The sequence below is a fragment of the Mirounga leonina genome, unplaced genomic scaffold (genome assembly GCF_011800145.1).
Source record: "Mirounga leonina isolate KUSES-001 unplaced genomic scaffold, KU_Mleo_1.0 Mir_276, whole genome shotgun sequence".
Lineage (NCBI taxonomy): Eukaryota > Metazoa > Chordata > Mammalia > Carnivora > Phocidae > Mirounga > Mirounga leonina.
The window spans coordinates 6,853-28,482 of NW_023270655.1; the positions used below are offsets into that span (position 1 = coordinate 6,853).

General features: G+C 46.1%; 1 protein-coding gene across 2 annotated transcripts in view; it reads left to right on the top strand.

The window, feature by feature from the left end:
- The first annotated feature begins 2,448 nt into the window (after nucleotides 1-2,448).
- EGFL6 (EGF like domain multiple 6) overlaps nucleotides 2,449-21,630 on the top strand; it is a 38,206-nt gene continuing 19,024 nt past the window's right edge. For both annotated transcript variants that reach the window (XM_035029719.1, XM_035029720.1), the window contains exons 1-6: nucleotides 2,449-2,615; nucleotides 6,967-7,059; nucleotides 11,064-11,183; nucleotides 13,795-13,914; nucleotides 16,268-16,402; nucleotides 18,385-18,507. In XM_035029719.1, the coding sequence (XP_034885610.1) occupies nucleotides 2,483-2,615; nucleotides 6,967-7,059; nucleotides 11,064-11,183; nucleotides 13,795-13,914; nucleotides 16,268-16,402; nucleotides 18,385-18,507 (724 nt within the window). In that variant the 5' untranslated portion in view covers nucleotides 2,449-2,482. The remainder of the gene's footprint in view (nucleotides 2,616-6,966; nucleotides 7,060-11,063; nucleotides 11,184-13,794; nucleotides 13,915-16,267; nucleotides 16,403-18,384; nucleotides 18,508-21,630) is intronic.

Genomic DNA, 21,630 nt, shown 5'->3' on the forward strand with positions numbered 1-21,630 from the left:
ATTACTGCATTTTATTATGTGAATTATATCCATTTTAAAAATGCTACACAAAGATTCTTAAGTACATCATTCTGTGTGGACTAGCACTTACTTACTTGACACACTTTATGTTCAGTAGTCTGTAGTTTCTCGTTTGGGAATTGTTAGTTATGTGCAGACGGGGTCAAGATTGCGGTATCCCCTGCAGAATTGTTAGTAATGTCCAGATTAGATTATGTAAGGTGACTGTATTATTATGATACTTACCATGCTGTCCTCTGCTGCAATATATCTGTTTATGATGGTTTGGGAATTTAAGAGAGTAAAGATTGGGTCTTTTTCATCACTCTGCGTGCCTAAGACAGTACTTGAGATATCGCAAGTACTGAATAAATGTTTCACTTGCAGTAGAACTTAACAAGGGACAGTTGGCAGTGCCTAGAGACGTTTTTGCCTGCCACAACTGGAGAGTGGGTGCTTCTGCCATCTATAGGTAGAGGCCAGGGATGCTGGTACATCAACCCTGGCTGAGATGCACAGGACAGCCCCCAACAGCAAAGATTTCTCTGGCCCAAAAGTCAGTCGTACAGAGGTTGAAAAACCCTGTTCTAAATTGTTGAGCAGGGTGCCTATGTGGCTCAGTTGGCGAGGCATCTGCCTTCGCCTCAGGTCATGATCCCGGGGTCCTGGGATTGAGCCCCACGTCAGGCGCCCTGCTCAGAAGGGAGCCTCCTTCTCCCTCTCCCACTCCCTCTGCTTGTGCTCTCTCTCTCTCAAATAAATAAATGAAATTTTTTAAAAAATAAATGAGCAAATGACTTACAACCGCCAAATTAGTTTCATCAGAAGATGAAAAAAAAGGTCCCTTTAAGGAAAATTAAATAATAAAATCATCCTTGCATTTGGTAGTTCTCAGTTGATGAAATGTCGCAGACCATATCTTTGTGGCTCTTAACTGAAGAACCACGTGGGTGGGAGAGGCAGAGCGCAGGGGAGAACTGCAAAGCTGTGGCACTTCCCAACCTTGACTAAGGATTATTAACTTGCAGAGAATTCAGTCCTGCAGCAGAAAGCACATGGTCAAAGGTGCATCCCTTGTCTGTTAAAGAGCCCAGGAACCATTTTACGTTTAATTTAATCTGCCCAAGGAAACAATCCCAGCCCTCCACAAAATACACAACTCAAGTCTTTTCTTCCAGAAGCTGGTGGCAGCCCCGCCCACTACTAACTAGGTCAGTAAGTACGTAACTGTGCAGTGAGGTCCATTCGTGGCCCAGAATGCTGAGGGGCACTTGGTGGCCAGGTTCACTCCTTCAGGTCTCTGGATCAGGGGTCGGCAAGCTAAGGCCTGCAGGCCAAGGCTGGTGGCCCTCTGTTTTTTCATGACCAGTGAGCTAAGCCTGGTTTTACCCTTTTTTTAAAAGATTCTATCCATTTATTTGACAGAGAGCACAAGCAGGGGGAGCGGCAGGCAGAGGGAGAGGGAGAAGCAGGCTCCCCACTGAGCAGGGAGCCCAGTGCAGGGCTCGATCCCAGGACCCTGGGATCATGACCTGAGCTGAAGGCAGACACTTAACCGACTGAGCCACCCAGGCGCCCCTGGTTTTACCTTTTCAACTGGTTAAAGCTAAACCAAAGGAAGAATGATATTACATGACACGTGGAAAGTATATTAAATTCAAGTTTCGGTGTCCATAAATAAAAGTTTTATTGAACCCAGTTATGCCCGTCTGTTTGCTGTTGGCCACTGTTGCCCGTCTAGCTGCTCTTGGGCATGGACAGAGACCACTCGACCCTCTTGATGGCAAAGCCTACAATATTTACCATCTAACCTTTTCTGAAAAGCATTTGCCAACCCCTGCTCTACGGTTAAAGAGTTTAGCAAATGGTGTTCCGAGGAGGCAGTGAGGAATGAGAAGCCACCCTGGGCTGGAGTCCCTGACATGTGGTTCTACTGGGGACGTGGCTGTACCCCACTGGGCTGGCGCTTCCTCATCTGGGCACGGGGGGCTTTGCTGGAGGTTCTCTAGAGCCCTTCCAGCTCCGAACCGTCCGGGGTGTGTGGAGAGTCCAGTTTGTGTGGTGGTTCCCAGGTGGCCGATGAGGTAAACGCACAGCAGTCTTGTCAGGGACAGAGCCACGGGGCCACGGCGTCACATTACCACACTCGGCGCTGGAGGGGACACAGACCTGGACCGCCCCTGTGTCTGTACAGAGCAGATTGGAAAATTGGCGCTCGACAGGGTTTGGAGACAAGCTCTTGGCCACTTTGACGCGCCCTAGTTTTATAGATTATGTAAACGGATTCTTTTAACCCCGGGGAAGAGAGAAATGGACAACACCCATGATTGGAGAAGGCTGGCAACCCCAAATTCAGGCTTTCTGAATCTAATTGAGCCCTTAGGGCAGGTTTATTGAATTTCACCAGGTAATTGTCATCTCTCCTGTTCATTTATTGGCAGGAAAGAGTCTCTGTTGCCCTTTTTGTGTTCTCCATATTAACATGCGACTCTTTACCCACAGTCCAAAGGATCATGGGCTGTCCACGTCTGCGCTGCAGCCCGGGGTCTGTCGCTATGGGACTAAGCTGGCCTGCTGCTATGGCTGGAGAAGGAACAGCAAGGGAGTCTGTGAAGGTAATTGTGTGAAAACTCAGACCACCCTGGGATCGAGTCGTAGGCCAGTGTCCTTAGGTTTTTATCCGGGACACCGTAAGCTGTCACCAAATTGTCCACCCATTGTCACCAAATCCCTTAATCTGTTAAATAGGATAAACACACAACCACATGTCCCATACACTTTAGGTGCTACTGTGGATCATGCTGGATTATACACTGTAAAGCACAAAAATGTTAGCTTGTTTTGGTAAGAATAACAGTACTACCTTCTTTCTGTCTCTGCCCCAAACTCCTCTCTAGCTGGTTCAAAAATATCTGGATAGACCACAAGTGAAGACAGAACCTGATAATATCCAGAATCTATAAACCATTGAAAAGCACTGATAAGGCTCCTATGGGCTCAGTATCATGCAAAACCTTCCACCAGCAGTTTCCTGGTGACAAGATGACAGGAGTATCAAGATACTAGAAAAGATATTTGAAGAGCATTATTGCCTACCCAGATAAAGAAAGTTAGAACATCCCCCTGGGGCTCTGTCAATTCAAAAAGAGGGTGGGTCCTCACGCTGACTGGGTCTATAGTGTCATGATCAAGGGCATTGTCTTGGGGATGTCAGAATGACGTGGGTGACCTTGGGTGCGTAGGTAAGCTGGCTGAGGCTCCACTTCATCAGCAACGTGGAGAGATTAATCCCTAGTTCAGAGGGGAAAGAGTGTAAGCATTAAAGGGTATGCTCATTACCTGGCATGCATAGAAAATATCTCCTAAATCACCCTTGACTCAGAAAGGACAGATGACTCTCCTGTCCCTTCAAAGCACATGTGATGCAGGCATTACATGTTGCTGTAGTCTTTTTCTAGACACAGCACATTTTTATGTGAAGGCAGTCAGGTGGAAAGGGGCAAAAACCACGTGGACCGCATGATTTGGAGTCTTAGAGTTACACGAGCCTCAGCACCTCCTGCCATAAAACTTACATGTCTCTGGTGAATAAATGAGGGTGAGCTTTGGCTTTCTGGAAGGTCTACTCTGTAACTAAATCAAAGCAATTTGGCCACGCCGCAGACAGCCGGTCACATTCTTGATGTTTTTGTGGACAATGTAATACCATAGGCAGGAAAGAATTTAAAGTGAGCTGTTAAAAGAGCATGTGCCGAGGGTTCAAGCACAATCAATGCTCAGTAGGCATGTTTGGCAAGTCCAAGAGCTCATCAGCACCCCCGCTGCCCTGGTGAAATGTTCAGGTATTAAATTGCAATGATGTTTGTATCTAAAATCTGTTATTGTATTATATCCAATTTGTATGGTCCTTCTTGACGGTAAAGTCATCTGCTTCTCGAAGCACCAAGTAACGGGGTGATGAGCCCCTGATTGCCAGATCTCGGATTCCTAAGTCAGAGCGTGGGCTGTGTGGTAATGAGATGAGAACCCGTGCCCACTTGCCCGAACAGGCAGAGTTGCACCCCAGCCTGGGAGATCCCAGTCCTCCCGGACTCCTCTTCCATCCATCTGTTCACCCTTCGTTCCTCCAGAGGCCCTGACTCCATGCTGGAGCTTTCTAGATCTTGGCTCCTGCCCTGCCTAAATCTGCTCCCAGGGTGGGATGGCTCAGCTCTGTATCATTAACCTTCAAATGTATGTCACTTAGCAAGATGTGGTAAGAGTAGTCCCTGAACAAATCCCAATGAACAGCTGCAGATGGAGGAGTTAGAGGGAGGATTGAACAAGAAGTCTAGCTAAAGTACACTTAAATCTCAGGCCATTTTAGACATAAACTAAATTTCCCTGTGCTGTAGGTTGGCTGTACAAGTCACAGATCCAAGGTTGCTGGAAATTGAAAACATCTTGCTGGAGCTTTGACCTTATAGCAGCAAGGGTATTATTCACCATTTCTCTTATGTTCTATTTGGCGTTGATCCTGGCTTTCCTATCTGGCCCACATTGGAAATAACTTTCCAGGGAGCAATCAGAGGCATTCAAGGCTTAAAAAAGTAAAAAATTTATTTTTCTAACATCTAAACTTAAAGCTGCATCTCCAAGAGCATATCCATAACAAAATAGACACTGGAAAGCAAAATTCTTTTTTGTCTCCAGGAGGGAAAGAATTTTGCTGAGAAGCATTTTTTCCTTACCTTCTCACTTATGATTTATTCAGAGCCATAAAATGTTTCCCTGTTAAAAGGTCTATACCGGTTATTTTATTTACTGTTCAAAACTATTTGAGTGTCTAACATACCCACAGCACTATTAAATGCAGCAGGAGAAACAAAGATGAATGTTTAAGTCCCCGTTCTGAAGGGGCTGGGTATCGGGTAGTAGATAGAAGTGAAGGATAGAAGCCAAATATATTATTTCATAAGATGGAGCCTGATTGATTTCATGGGGGAGGCCTGCCCAAGTTCTGTGGAATTCTCAAAGTTGAGTGGAATTCTGATATGGCCGGAGAAATCACTGAAGGCTTCTGGAAGGCGGGCTCATGCAAGGTAGCTCTTGAAGGATCAGGAGGATATTAACCACTGGAGGGTGGGGAAGGGGTGCCCCAAGGCAGGGATAACAAGACAGGAAGAGGCAGAAAGGGTCCAGTTTAGAGAACAGCAGACAATCTAGTTTGACCACAGTGTTGCCTACATGTAGGGAGCAGAGTAGGCCAAAGGTACAAACTAAGATGGAAGCCGGGTCCTGGTGATGATACCTGTATGATACTCAAAGGGCAACAAAGATTATTTGGTGACTTCTGTGCAAGGCATGGCATGATCGGAGTCGTGCTCTTGGAATATCAGTTTAATGTCGTATCTGACATCAGATTTCCTAGGAGCAGAGCCTGTAAAGGGGATTCTTGTATCAAACATCTGTTGCAGGGTGCTCTGTAGAGAAATCTGTAAGGGAGTGAGGAAACTGGGGAAGGAGCCAGGCAAAGATGTAGTTTCAAGAGAAGTCTAGCTTCAGCCTGATCCCACAGGGAGTTCTACACCACAGACTTTGTCCTGCCCCGAAAGCAGGGGCTAGGCTGTTAGACCCCATATCAGTTAAGCACCAGGTCACAGGCTGTGGTGGGGAGAAGCAGGGGCGGGGGGTGTGGGGGGAGAGGTGCAGTGTAATATCCCAGATCTCTGTGGGCAGCATGATTTCCATTAGCTAGATGAGTGTCTGTCCAATGAATGACTTGGGTGGTAGAAGCAGGGATAGGATGTTCTCACTGATGAGTTTGGGGACAAGAGAAGATAGAGATGAACGGGATTTTGAGTCCAGGTGACTGGGAGATAAATGTTAACATTAACAAAGAATAGGGTTTGGGGTCAAGGGGGAGATGCTGGGGTTGAGCCAGGGACTCAACGGGAAGGGAAGTAGACAGCATTCCCGGGCCATTGCTGAGTCATCTTTTCAGGTGCTGGCTAGTTCCTGAGCTCCTACTAGATCCAGAAGCTGCTCAGGGCTCCTGACTCGCTCTAGACTCCTCTCTCATTCATTTTTCTTTTGTCCTCTCCCCTCCTTCTCTTTGGGTTTTCCCATATTCCTTTTGTCCCATCCACTGCCTCTTCTCCCTACCTCCTCCCTATGAGCCGGACTCAAACATCCCATCATCTTTGACTATTTTTTCTTGCCCCCAACCCAGTCAAACTTTCTATTCTTGGTGTCTCTCCCATCACTTCTTTCACCCAGCAAATATTTATGGAGTGCCCAATTTGTGTCAGGTGTCTGGATACAGAAGTGAAAAAAAAACAAAACCAAACCCAGAAGAAACAAATCCTGCCTTTATCACGCCACCATCCTCCTCCTCATGATGCTTCTAGTTCCCATCCTTAGGGCTAGAAGTTGCGCCTCCCTGCCTACAGTCTGTGGCTCCATTATTTTGGCTGATCACACACAGCTTTAAAAATAGAGTTTGATCATTCAAAAGCAAAATAGGAGAGAAAATATGGAAGACAAAGAAGAGGCCAGTGACAGAAAGAAGGAGGACCTTGGCACTTGACCCAGGATGGCTCTGGAGTCCCTTCCAGCTCCCACATCACAGTTCTTTTATTAAATGTTTTTGTGTTTATATGCAAAACTAGCTGACTGTGGTCTGGGAGGCTTTGTTTTTCTTTGAATGTCACTAGGAGGCATGGCAGTGCTAAGCAAAGTTATGATAAACTTGGATAAACTCGCACTCAGTTGGGGTGGAGGCGTGGAGGAGAGTGATCTAGTTCACAAGCAAAACACTCTCCAGTATCCCGAAGGGGAAAACAGACTAGAGAGGAAGCAGATCATCCTCTCTGTGCCCCCATGGATTTCTCCGCCATACAGAAGGCTGCTGAGTTTGACCTGCGTGCGTTTCTCTGTCTAACTACTCCTGTTCTTTTACCGTCAAAACACCTTTCCCTTCCACAGCTACGTGTGAACCTGGATGCAAGTTTGGTGAGTGTGTGGGACCAAACAAATGTAGATGCTTTCCAGGATACACCGGGAAAACCTGCAGTCAAGGTCAGTACTACAGGCCGGGGTCCAAGTACAGACGTACCCCAGAGCTTTCAGAAGCTACGCAATCATTGCAGCAGCGTTTGTGATAGACGCTCCCGTGCCCGCCATTTTGTAGGTTGTAAGTCGAATCTTCCAATGAAAGGGTTTCAGACCTAGGTCTCTCAATCAGTCTCTTCTAGAAAAGTATAAAAGTCATTCTGATGTTTTTGTTAAGATGCCAGATCAAAGGCCTTTTTTTCTCCCATCAAATAACTTTTATTTTCTAAAATGATTTTCATTGTGTTTTTCCACTACCAAAGTAATGCATATTTTTTACTGAAAAAAAAAAAAAAAAAAACCCAACGATGCAAAAGGATCTAAGTTAAAAAGTGGGAGTTTCTGCCCCCCTCCCCCCTCCCCAGTCCCTCCTTGAACTAGTGTGAACAGTTTGTCCTCAGTCTCTGAAGGGCCCTTCTCTGGGTTGGTCCATTCTTACTGCATGTACGGGTCAGCACATACAGAGTTAGCTTGTGCTTCTTAAGGCTATATCCTCAGCCCCGATGCAAACGCTTTTATCATTTGTGTAAAAAATACTTCGTTTAACCACTCTCATCTACTTTGTCTCCAATTTCTCGCCATTACAAGCTGTGCTAAGTCAGACATCATTCTACACATATCCTTGCACCCTTGAGTATTTTTATAGGATAAACGTCTGAAAATAGAATTGTTGGGTTGAATGACATGCATGTTTTTATTATAATTGACATATTTTAAAAGGTACTTTAGGACTTATCATAAGCTGTTTATCCGAAGATATTAAAGAGTGTATTTATACTATTAACACACAGTGGTTCTCAACTTGGGCAATTTTATTCCCCAGAAAGAGTTGCCAGACAAAATATAGATCTCAAGTTCAGATTTAAATTGCAGATAAACAACAGATAATTTTATACGGTGCGTAGGTCTTAAATATTGCATGAGACATACGTCCCACGAAAAAAGTATTAGTTAATTATCTAAAATTCAAATTTAACTGGGCATCCGTATTTCTGTTTGCTCCATCTGGGAACCTTACCCCAGGGGACATCTGGCAAGGTCTGAAGACGTTTGGGGGTGCTCCTGGCATCCAGTGGGTGGAGCCCAGGGAGGTGCTCTGCCTCCTACAGTGCGCAGGGCGGCCCCCACCGCAGAGAATGATCTGACGCAAATGTCAGCAGTGCTGAGGCCAAGAGACCCGGGCGTGAAGAAGCCTGCTGTAATTAAGAAAGTGTCCACAGTCCGATAATGCAGTTGGGCTAAGAGCACATCAAGTTCAGCTGTCCTTGGGGCTGCCAGCCTTCTGGAGGGAAGGATGGAGTCCCAGAGACGGGCAGGCAGCCACTCCACTGTGCCACCCCTAGCCTCACTGCCAAGCCCCGAGGTTGGCCACATACACTGAAATAGCTACCAGCCCTGCAGCTCAGAGGGGAACCTCTGAGTCTCTGCTGTCCCACCACCAGAAGAGGCCAGCACCCTAGGGTGCTTCTGAGAACTGCACCCACCTGCTTGATTGAGGCACGTCAAGGATCGTGCTCTCATAAGTAATGATCCAGCACATCCCTTACCAGAGGGGTTCACACCAGAAAACCTGTTTCTCTGTATCATCCTGGATTCTGTACCAACATATCTTCTGCAGAGGTTTGGAGGAGAGAAGATATTTTTCATGCTGGTTTTCAATTCCCGGTAAAATGTTAGTGTTGAGGGAGTGGTCTAGTTGGCTCAGGTTCCCGCAGCTTTCCTGGCCCCTGGGTGGCATGATCAAAGTCCTTATATATCCATAAATGGTGACAGGCCTCAGCCCTCCACTGTGGTGTCTTTCCCCCAAATCCTTCTTCCACACGACGAGTGAGTCACCTCTGAGTTAGGGCCAAGGGATGGGGTATTTCTGGATTTCCCATTAATGTCCAATTAGCTTTTTCCAGTTCTCCCTTTTGAAGGGGTTAGAACCCATGCAGGAGAAGGTAGAGTAGAGGGGATAAGCAATGGACGAAGAGCTTTCAAATGTCCCACTAAGACGTCAGAAAATTCCTCTACAAGGTTCTTGTCAGAGGTGAAAGCAGCCACTTCTTTATTTTCAAGGGTACGCTTTGCCTGTTGCCCTGCTGGATTTTGGTCTTACACAGAATTTGGCTCTTTTCTCCTTCCTATATCTTCCTTGAAGAAGTTAAGCCATGAGGCACCCACATGACCACATTTCCAAAGATAAGCTCCTCTACCCATGATTGCTTTTTTTTTAAAAGATTTTGTTTATTTGGGCTCCTGGGTGGCTCGGTCAGTTGGGCGTCTGCCTTCGGCTCAGATCAAGATCCCGGGGTCCTGGGATTGAGTCCCTCGTAGGGAGCCTGCTTCCCCCTCTGCCTCTGCCCCTCCCCCTGTTTGTGCGTGCTCTCCCTCTGTCAAATAAATGAATAAAATTAAATTAAAAAAATATTTTTATTTATTTGAGAGAGATAGCACATGAGTGGGTGGGCAGGGGCAGAGGGAGAAGCAGACTCCGCCCGAGCAGGAGCCAAATGTGGGGCTTGATCCCAGGACCCTGAGATCATGACCTGAGCCGAAGGCAGACGCTCAGTGACTGAGCCACCCAGGTGCCCCAAAAAGTCATTCATTCTTAGTATTTAAATTCTTTTTAGGAAGCACTGAGACACACAGAGAAGAAAGTCACCCTCAATCTTAGTCCCTGGAGATAACCATTATTGGCATTTAGAGCATAGCCTCCCAGGCTTAAATGGCGTCCTACAGCCTCACCACCGATACCTGCCTGTCAGGGCTCCCTCTGGAAGGGTGTGAGCCCACACAAGTTAGTCGATGTGGGGCTGCCCAAAACAGGAACAACTGAAAGGAGGCATCGCTGTGGGCGCCTGTCATAGGCAGCCTGGGACAGTACTAAAGGCTAAAGTATCTAAATTGTATTTCTAGCTTTTTATTCTAATATTATACACACAGAATTGTGCATATATCAACAATGTACTGCTTAATGAATTTTCAAATACATCCACATAACCAAGAAACAGAAACTCAGTAGCCTTCCTGAAGACCCCTCCTGCTCCCCTCCAGTGACTTGCCCCCCACCCCCAAGGAGCTCTGTCTTGACCTTCTACACCACAAATTAGTTGTGCCTGACTTTTTTTTAAGATTTAATTTATTTATTTGAGAGAGCATTAGTGGGGAGAGGAGCAGAGGGAGAAGCAGACTCCCCGACATGGGGCTCAATCCCAGGACCCTGGGATCATGACCTGAGCGGAAGGCAGACACTTAACCGACCGAACCAGCCAGGTGCCCCTGTGCCTGGCTTTTTTTTTTTTTTTTTAAAGATTTTATTTTTAAGTAATCCGTACACTCAATGTGGGGCTCAAACTCACAACCCCGAGATCAAGAGTTGCATGCTCCACTGACTGAGCCAGCCAGGCGCCCCTTGCCTGATTTTTAACGTACTCCTTTGTCTCCAGCTTCTTGCACTCACTCTTGTGGTTGTGAGCTTCATCCATTGTGGCTTGGAGCTATAGTTTGTTCAGCCTCATTGCTGTATAGTGTTCCTTTGCACGAATATACAAGTCATCTCTCCTGCCCTCTGTTGGGAGATGTTTGGGTTCTTTCCCAATTGGGGCTATTAAGAATAGTGCTACTGTGATCATTTTAGTACATGTTTTCTTGGTGGGCGCACATCCATGTTGCCGTTGGGGATCTAGTCGGGAGTGGAATTGCTAGGTCATGGGTATCCATGTCTCTAGCTACAGTAGATTCTGCCAAACAGTTTTCCAAAGTGGTTGTGCGCATTTGCCTCCCCTCCGCCGGTGCATGATTGTCCTGTTTGCCCCACATCGTCATCAGTCCTTCAGAATGGGGTTTTACTGATGATTGGAGAAGAGGTGAGTCATGCCCCGTGTACCCACCCCCACCTGTGGGATCCAGGGAAGCCAACCCAACTCTCCATCTTGATGTTTCCTGATCCAGTTAGCCTCTCTTCATGTTCTGCCTGCCCCCTGCAGATGTAAACGAGTGTGGAGTAAAACCCCGGCCATGCCAACACCGATGTGTGAATACGCACGGGAGCTACAAGTGCTTTTGCCTCAGCGGCCACGTGCTCATGCCGGATGCCACATGTGCGAGTAAGTTCCAATGGCCAGGCTGCTCGCGCTCATCCTTTGAGACTAGATGTTTGCCATAGGAACAATTTTTTTTTTTAAATCATGGTAAAATAAATAGAACATGAAATTCACCATTTTCAACCGTACAACTCAGTGGCATTTAGTACACTTACAATGCTGTACAACTATCACTGCTGTCTAATTCTAGAACATCCTCATCACCCCAAAAGAAAACCCTGTGCCCATTACCAGTCACTCCCCATTCTTCCTCCCCAGCCACCCCCACCCACCCCCCACCTCACCCACTAATCTGCTTTCTATCTCTCTGGATTTGCCCATTCTGGATACCTGCTTTTTAAAGAAAGAGGCTAATTGGGGAAAAATAAATTCTATATCTCTATATATGCAGGGCGTATGGGGTTTCTTCATGAAAATAAGCATATTGTTTTAGGGAGGTGATAACGTTTAAATTCCATCTTGGGACATCAGTTCTTCCCACCAGCTGCCTTTCTCACGCCCCTTGCCCCATGCTCAAAGATTAGTGACTCTTGTTGGAAATACATTCCGATTCACGTTCCTGAAAAAGAAAAGTCCTTCTGTGATAGAGAGAAACCCATGTCCCGTGGGAGGTAAGAGTATATCCAGTCATTTATCCAGAGGGAATCAGGTTTAATATTGCAGCTGAAAGGCAAACCCATCCTCCCTGCCTGTCTCCCTTCCTCCCCTCTTCCCCGCTCCCATCTCTCTTTCCTCTGTACCATAGCCCCCACCAAACCTGGAAGCTTATGGCTTTTGCTAGCTTCCTAGGGTTACAGAGTTAGGACTCCCTAGCCCATCTGGGACTTTGCCACAGTCACACAGTCTTGGCTAGTGCATAGTTTGCTGCTCCCCTGGCTTGTCCTTGTGTTTTCCATCCTTGGCAAAGGGCCCCAACACCACCAGTCACCTAGATCCTCTGTTGGCAAGAAGGCTTAAGAGATAAAGCAGACACTCGAAGTCTTTTTAAAAAATCCTTATTGTCATAAATTAAGAGACAAATATGTATATAATATATATGATATATATAACATAATATGTAGTTGAATGAATTCTTATAAGGCGAGCACCCGTGTAACCACTACCAAGGGGAACTTTACCAGAACCCCCCCCTCCATACCCCATCACGGGAACCACTATCTAGGCTTTTGTAGTGATCACTTAACATTTTTAAAAAGATCTGTGCTAATGGATGTTTTGAAACATTCCATGAGAGCCTAGTCAATGCCAAAAAAGGTATGTTTTCCTAAATGCAAGGATAGGATTAGGTAAATATTGAAGACTAATTTTAAAAGAAGGCAACTAAAGAGAAAAGAGAATAAAGGAGAAATGTTATCATTGGTAGGTGTTTGTTATATTACCTGGATGTCTGTGTCTATTACCTTGATGTGTGTACCTTCTTTGTCTAGTTCTATACGTGGAAGGGTTGCTCGGGCCTCCCTGTTTAGAGCTCAAAGTGTGCAGGGAGTCCTGGACCCCTCTCCTGATTTTATTTCACTTGGTTCCTGGCAGTTTCTTTCATCCCGCTGGGTGATCGGCATGTTATGGATGGCTCTGGATAAAGGGAGCGTATTCACTGCACTTCCCTGTTGGAGGCACCTGTGATCCATATATAGTAGACTTCTCCTAAGGAAATGCATTTTTGTGAGATAAGTTGTGTTTAGCAACAAGTGACAAAAAGCCACCTAAATTATCTCATTTACCAAAAAAGCTGGAGGCAGGCAGTTCCAGAACAGCTCAGCAAGGACTTACTCTTTGCCATTTTCAGGGTACTGATTTTATTCTCACGCTTGTGACCTCAGAGCCACAAGATGGCTGCCCCAGCTGCAGACATCACACATACATTTAAGGGAGGCCTTACAAAGGGGAGAGGAGTAATGCCAGTAAATGAATGACTCTTTCACGCTTGTCCCTTTCATCATGCAGCAGCATCTTTTCCAGAAGACTCGCTCCCTCCATCAGACTTATCTTTATATCTCTTTGACCACAGCTGGGTCCTATGGCCACCCATTGTTGCTGCAAGGGAAGCTGGGATGAAGACAAGTCACTGACTTTAAAGCCTCAATGATGGGAGTGGCGAGAGGAAAAGGGGTCCAGGATGGCTTTGGGGTAGCCAGTCAGTCGTATTTGCCACGTTTTAATACAGGCATGGAAATGACCAGGTCTCACGACTTGAGTGGCTCTCATTGAAGCTAGGTATGTATGGAGAGATCTGTAGAATGGATTTTGTCCCCCTGATGACTCGGATTGATCATCTCCATCAGAGGTTACATTTCCTCCTAGAGAGGCCAGCCGGGTGACATAAAGGCGTGATGAGAAAATGTACAAGAGGCGAGAAGGATGCAGCCTTTGGTAACTGAGGGGTGCCTGCCCGACCTAAAGACAGGCAAATTTAACACACTGGCCCACAGAAGAGACCGTGGCGCCACCAAGACACCACCCTTGCCCAGATTCCATTTGGGTCTCAGACAGTGATGCTCATCCTATAATACATCCCATATATGACACCAAATGTCCTAGAACGCAGAGATCCTTTCTCAGTGAGGGCTTTTTACTGGCTCAGGAGGAGAAGGCTAACACTTGCATACGTTTTCAGACTCCAGGACGTGTGCCGTGACGAGCTGCCAGTACGCCTGCGAAGACACGGAGGAGGGGCCGCGCTGTCTGTGTCCGTCCTCGGGCTTGCGCCTGGCCCCCAATGGAAGAGTCTGTATAGGTAGGGCAGCCCGGCTCGCCTCCACTCCTCCTCCTTCCCCCTCTACTGAATTCCTTCTCTGTCATTCCGCACAATCTGCTTGTTGACTAGACTGAAAGCTCCTGAAAGTAGAGATTTCTGCCCATTTCTGAGCCGATTGGCCACATAGACTCTAGACACACTTTGGGATGCTAGAAAGAACACTTCTCTGTTACTTTGGGATTGTCTAATGCCCTAGTGGAAAAAGGATAAAGGTAATTTTATTTTAGTATATTTACCCTGCATGTTTCACTTCAATTACCATAGAAACCTGCTACTTACTGTCATTCAGTGAATGAAATCCCAAGGGCCATTGGGCTCCGTTTTGGGTTCCAGCTAATATTTTCCTACAAAAATGTATTTACGTATTTTTCGTTTTTAGATCTAAGACTATTGAGAATAGTATATCCTTTCTACGTTGTTTAAGTTAGCAAGTAACCAGCTTCCCATTGTCTTTAAAGGTTGCTCTGAAGTATTCCAAAATCATTTCTGCTTGGAGATGGTGAGCAAATTAAATCCATGATATTAAAGGAGGAGATAGAGCCCTCCTTTATAGCTTTGAATTTAATCAAATCAATGGATTAGAACTTTGTCTCTTGCTCTCCCCCGTCTTATTTTGTGTCTTAGTTTTGGGCCCCACAGAAGCTGACCCTGAGCAAGTAGTTGATTTGGGAGGTGATCCCAGGGAACTCTGGTTGAAGAGGAGGGTGGGGGAAGGCCCCAGCGCAGGCTGAGTTCAAGGAGCAGGTTAAGCATCTGTGCCCCTCTAGGAGACAGGGGAAGCTGCTTCCAAGTTTTCCTCCTGGGTCAAGGGCGCTGGGGATTTATGCACCAACTCCTGTTCTTTACTGACTGGGGGTGGGGCGCTGCTCTGGAACATTGACTCCCCGGCACACCCAGCCCAGCCCGGATGAGGGTCACAGGTGCAGCCTTAGGCAGGTACGGACACACTGAGTGCCAAGGGCGATGGGTGGGGCACCCCACGAGGCGCCCTCAGTGACTGATGCAACACTTTCGGCCTTAGTTCCCTGGTGGATCTGAATTATGTTCAGTAACCAAACTGTATATACTCATCCTTCTGTACTTATATGCAAGTGAGCACATAGCATTAATAAGGGATATCAAGCCAAATCAGAATGTTCAGCGAGTTGTTAATCTTTTTTATTTAAATAAGCAAATATCTGTACAATTTAATATTCTTACTCATTTACTGAAGTAGAACCATTCTCAGTGCTGGACGTTTATTTATCCCAAATGTGCATACCTTGATAAGCTGCATTTAGAAAGTTCAGCCAAATAGGTCCTAAATCAGTTAAATACTTTTTAAAAAATCCCTGTACAATTAAAATTTTGGCCCTGCTCTTTGAGAGTAATCAGATTTAATTAGATTCACAGGGTTTAGCATTCCTCGGTGAAATAAGATTTATATGACAAGGCTCATTCTTGACCCAACTGAAGTCAATTTTTACCCAGCTCTGATTTGAAAGGTGTCATTTTTATTGAAGGGAAAGATGATCTACACAAAAGTGGTCCCTGAAAAATTATTTTCACGTATTTAGTATTTTAAGAATGCAAAGAGAACAATAAGCCAGCACCAACTTGCATGTTTAACCACAGGTCCAAATTAACAACATAAAACATGTATTCGATTTATCATTTTAAAGTAAAAGCAGAGCCTGAGTCTGGATATTTGGGTCAGCATAGCTGCCAGCCCCTCAGTAACCTGACTCTCAAGGAAAGCAGGGAAGCCTCTCGTCTGCTCAAGTTGCATCACAACATCATTACACTTGACCCACAATTTATGTTTAAGTGCGGTTGTAGGAAACCACGTCTCTAGTATTTGGGTCAGTATCGTGGGAGCCTTGGGGGAGCTGACCGATGAAATAATTCTTCCGTAGAAGACAACATCGAAGGTGTGTATCCGGTTTGTTTAATGTGTAGTTACCTGACTCAGTTTTCAAAAGTTGTATACGCCATACAATACACATAGCCAGAGAAATATTAATTCCATCAACACGCATGTCATGTCTCTGTGCCAAGTGCCAGACATCCGCTCCCTGCCCCAGGAGAGATGGGGATGTGAGTAGTGACAAGACAGTGAGTTGATGTCTCGAAAACAATATGTACAACGTGACAGAAACACGTAAAGGAGGAGCTGTGAGTGTGCTGAGGGCATCTAGAACACTTCCCGGGGGGCGTGATGTGGGCAGCAGAATAATCAGAGTTTTCCACCAGAGAAACTGTGTATGTGTGCGTGCGCATGTGCGTGTGTATGTGTTTTCGAGGGAGAGTGCTTTTCTTGCTATCACTGACACCTTTTGGTTCTACCTCCTAGACATCGACGAATGTGCCTCCGGTAAAGCTGTCTGCCCTTATAATCGAAGATGTGTGAACACATTCGGCAGCTACTACTGCAAATGTCACGTTGGTTTCGAACTGAAATATGTCAGGGGCCGATATGACTGCGTAGGTAAGAGTGCATGGCACATTTTCCTTTTGCCCTCTCCCTGCCAAACCTGTAGGCTTTGTCTACAGGTATTTGGATGTCAATTCAGTCTAGTAGTTGAACAATCTACTGTACTGACCACTTGGACAATACAGAAGAAGTCACTTTTTTTGTTTGTTTGTTTCTGGCTTTTAGGGAACTCTGGTGAGATGAATTAGGTGAAGCCAGGTCAGTAAAAGTTTAAAGTAAGGGGCTGTCAGGGATATAGTTTTGCTTTGTGGAAATACCTCAAATATCTTGAGATGATTTTTGTGGATTTGTTGAAAATTCGGTTGGTTTTCTTTTTAATGTTTGATTCCCTGGATACATATCTAAAAATGGGAACAATAAAGCACAAAAGGAAGAATAAAAAGGTCTGTTTGATCTTGATCTCACTGATCTGTTCATAACAGCATCCTTCAGGGGAGGCTTTAGAAAAATGTGTGAGGGAGATGAAGGTGCATGCTCTTTCCTCGTTCGGCCCTGTCATGGTTCAAGGTCCAAATCCCCTAAAATATGCCCTTTCCAGGTCACCGAAGCTACTCTGATAAGATTCTGTGTCTCAGTGTGAAATAAAATATTTTGGCCTTCAGTGAAGGGATTCCAAGCCTGAATGAGCAAGTGAAGGGGGGGTGTTTGGGAGCCCTGGGACGCATTCACATTGCCCTTGATGTAACGCAGGACAGGGCCTGCCCTACCGTGAAGGGAGATGCAGACTCCCTGTAGATGCCTCTTCATGTAACGTGGAGCAAATGTGTGTACGATGGGGAACGCTAATGGGTTGGGGGGGAAGTAGGATTTCTTTCAACCCTCCATCCAGAGCATCCCAGGACATGTCCTGCGAAACCATGTTGTGGCAACAGTTGGTTCCAGGGTTTTGAACCATCTCGTGAAGCCTCCACAGCTCTTCACTCAGATCTTTCTAAACACAAAGGCTGGCCTACACGGGCTCATAAAATCCATGTTTCTCGTGGGCTCGGCCCCCAGGCCCTGCTACAGACCCATCGGGAGAAGAAGCCTGTTCGCTGATACCTAGGAGGTTCCACTGGACAGGGCGGGAATGCACATGGAGAGCTTCCAAGAGAAACACATCTTGTGATTCTAAGTGATTAAGATTAGCATCTGAGCTCCTTTGGTGGCTAAATTAAAAACAATGGACTATTTTGTGTGCATATGTCTCCCAAAGCGTGGAGAGCAGGTGAGATGGAGAAGAGCTTCTGGCTAATGAACTTCTCACTAGGGTAGGATTCGGCAAACTTTCCTGGTCTCCATCCAGCAGACGAGCTCAGACCAGCCTGACCCTGCTCCTGGCAGCCGTTGAACAAAATGCTGATGAATTCAGATGATGTCAACGGTTCATAGCCCACCTTATCCTTTTTTTTTTTTTTTAAAGATTTTTATTTATTTCAGAGAGAAAGAGCACAAGCTGGGGAGACAGGCAGAGGGAGAGGGAGAAGCAGGGTCCCCACCGAACAGGGAACCAGATGTCGGGCTCGATCCCAGGACCCCGAGATCATGACCCAAGCCGAAGGCAGATGCTTAACTGACTGAGCCACCCAGGCGCCCCCTTATCTTTTGTTGGTTAGGAGTCCCAAGCCCTTCCACGTGTAGAATTTATTTTCTGGTACTGTTATTTAGTTCTGAATTAGACGGATGAAAAAGTTAAGAAAAAACCCTGAACGTCTTACAGATTTCGGTAGTGTTGATGAATAGTCGAGATGCCATGGGGGCGGCGGGCTGCAGGGAGCCCCCCGCTCCCCGTGTGCTGGTGTCAGGCAAAGGCCGGGCTCTGGGCCAAGGCCTCGGGCGTTTTGAACACCTCTCCCTTCTCAGGCCCCACTCGGTTTGTTTGGCAGTGTTGAGTGGTCGGCCCTGGAGTTGCCCAAGTGGTAGTCTTATAGTAAGGGATAGTCTTTTAGCAAGCCCTGCTGCCACAAAGTTGTTCACGGGAATGTTCACATTTTTAGATATAAATGAATGTGCCGTGAATACCCATACGTGCAGCCTCCACGCCAATTGCCTCAATACCCAAGGATCCTTCAAGTGTAAATGCAAGCAGGGATATAAAGGCAATGGACTTCAGTGTTCTGGTAAGTAGCATTTGCTCATGGCGTCTTAGCTATTCTCACTAAAGCGTTCTCTCCATATCTCCTTCCTTCCTCCCTTCATTTCTCTCCCTGTGTCTGTCTATCTCTGTCTGCATACATGTGTGATAGTGTGTGCATGCAGTATTCGAGAATTTTCACTCTGCCTCAGTCTTGTCTTTTCTGCTAATCGGACTACATCTTCATTACTCACCGAACTTGTGGGCACTAAGCTTAAAGACCAGCAAAGATTCTGGATATTTCTCTGGTCACAACTTACTTTCAAATACTGAAAATAAGCTTTAAGGACAAATGGTGCTCTGCAGATGTTATCTGTCAGGATGGGGTAGGTTATGGTGGCAGTAACAAGCAATCCTAAAGCATCAGTGCCTTAGAACACAAACTTTTTAACCAAACTTCCTCCAGAATACACAACCAAAAGAAAGTATGATGAAGCTAACATCACTTTATCTGTCATCCTCAAACCTACATTCACATTTTTTAATTTTATTTTTAATTTTTTTAATTTTTTAATTTTTTATTTTTTTAAAGATTTTATTTATTTATTCATGAGAGACAGACAAAGAGAGAGCGAGAGAGAGAGGCAGAGGGAGAAGCAGGCTCCCAAGGAGCAGGGAGCCCGATGTGGGACTCGATCCCAGGACCCTGGGATGATGACCTGAGCCGAAGGCAGACGCTTAACCATCTGAGCCACCCAGGCGCCCTCACATTTTTTTTAAAGATTTTATTTATTTACTTGAGAGAGCACGAGCAGGGGGAGGGGCAGAGGCAGAGGGAGAAGCCGGCTTCCTGCTGAGCGAGGAGCCCGACGCGGGGCTCCATCCCAGGACCCCAGGATCATGACCCGAGCAGGTTTATCTGGCTGCTCTTGTCCCTTTTATTTTTTTTTAAATATTTTATTTATTTGACAGAGAGAGACACAGCGAGAGAGGGAACCCAAGCAGGGGGAGTGGGAGAGGGAGAAGCAGGCTTCCTGTTGAGCAGGGAGCCCGATGTGGGGCTCGATCCCAGGACCCCGGGATCATGACCTGAGCTGAAGGCAGATGCTTAACAACTGAGCCACCCAGGTGCCCCTAGATTTGTTTTTTTCTTTTTAAGATTTTTTTTATTTGACATTTTAATATTTTATTTATTTTTAAGATTTTCTTTATAGCAAGAGCAGGAACACAAGCAGGGGGAGTGGGAGAGGGAGAAGCAGGCTTCCCGCGGAGCAGGGAGCCCGATGCGGGGCTCGATCCCAGGACCCTGGGATCATGACCTGAGCCGAAGGCAGATGCTTAACGACTGAGCCACCCCGGTGCCCCTGCTCTTGTCCCTTTTAGCACTGACTCATCGTGTGCCTGGATTTGTTCACTGACCCGACTCCACTCTCCTGTGGACCCCTTAGCAGAGTCCCCACGTCTTCCAACACGTATGACTGCAGGTTGTGCCTTGACCTGTCATGTGCCCTTGGGCAGCCAGTGCTCCTGACGACACAGCAGAGCAAAAACAGAGTGTCCGCTCCGTGACAGACATTGAGCAGCGGAGGCGTAAAGGTTCACAGTACCCTGTGGGCTGTGGTTGAACGCCACTGGACGAGAGTGTGTAAAGAAGGAAGAGGAGTCAGGAAATCACATTCTCTGAGGAATGCCAGAAGAACTGGGCAGCATTTCGTCTGGAAGAAACAGTGTGGAAAAGTATAAATGGTGCCTATAGATCTTTGAAGGACTGTGAAATAAAAGTGACTTCCCAGGGGCCCCTGGGCATCCTTCAACCAGTGGGCACTAGGGGTCTGGATAAATACCCCAGATGGTCGCAGGATGGGACAGTTCTGAGCTGTGTTCTACATTGGCCCCCAGATGTCCCCAGCAGGACTGAGCCCCTTACCGACGGTGATTTCCTGCCCATTGAGGCACCATCTTTAGCTTTTCCCCCCCTCCCTGTCTTGCTCTCCTCCTTCCCCCACACCTGCCTCCTGGGATCACCTCCCAAATAAACCCCCTGCACCCAAGCCCTTGTTTCAGGTTCTCCTTGGGGGAACGCTCATTAAGACAAGTACCTCTCAAGTGCATTGCGAGATTCGAATTGAGGTAATATAGGTAGAGACCTTAGTTCACCTGAGCGCGTAGTAGATGCTCAATAAAGTTAGTTATGGTTATTGATATTCGTGCCATTTCAAAGAGCTGTGTGCTAAGGGCCAGCTACTCTGTAATCTGAAATTCTGTGAAGGTAGATGCACACATGCTGTGCATACAAAAGCCTCAGGAAAACACTTGTCTCAGAAAGCGAGCAACTCACCTCTGCATACCCACCCCTGGCCCCAAGCCTAAGAATCAAAGCAAGAAGTGCCCAGAATAAACCTGGAGTCATCTTCCTTCCTGATCATTGAACCCCCTTGAAACCACAATGTGTTGTTTTTTTTAAGATTTTATTTTATTTATTTATTTATTTATTTATTTATTTTAGAGAGTGTGTGAGCTGGCTGAGGGACAGAGGGAGAGGGAGAGAGAGAGAGAGAGAATCTCAAGCAGACTCCCCTGCTGAGCATGGAGCCCAACGTGGGGCTCAGTCTCCTGACGCTGAGCTCATGACCTGAGCCAAAATCAGGAGTCAGATGCTTAACTGAGCCACCCAGGCGCCCCCACAATGTGTTCTTCGTGTCCAAACGAAGGCAACGTCCCTAAGCATGCAGCACGATAGCTCTTTGCAGCCCACGTTTTCTGTATTGTCCCGCAGCATTTTGAAATTATAAATCCCACATCAACACAAACATTTCTTATGTCAAGAAGACTTCTGTTTTTCTTTGACCCTCCAGCTTTAGGCATATTCTTGGGTAAAACAAATTTTTCTTTATTCTTTGAGACCTCAAATTCCTCACAATGTTCTGTTTGATACCTTGAAACCATTCGTTTTGTTACTGCCCATTCTGCAGCTGAATTTTTTTTTTTTCATCTCTCACCAGAGTGTTTATTTAAGAGAAAACTGTGTTTGGGTCGTTCACTGTATATTTGTCCAGCCCTTTCCATTCTGCTTTGATTCTTTGTAAAATAGATAGCCATGTCTCTGTTGAAAATTGATCTTAACAGGCTCTTTTTTTTTTTTTTTAAAGATTTTATTTATTTATTAGAG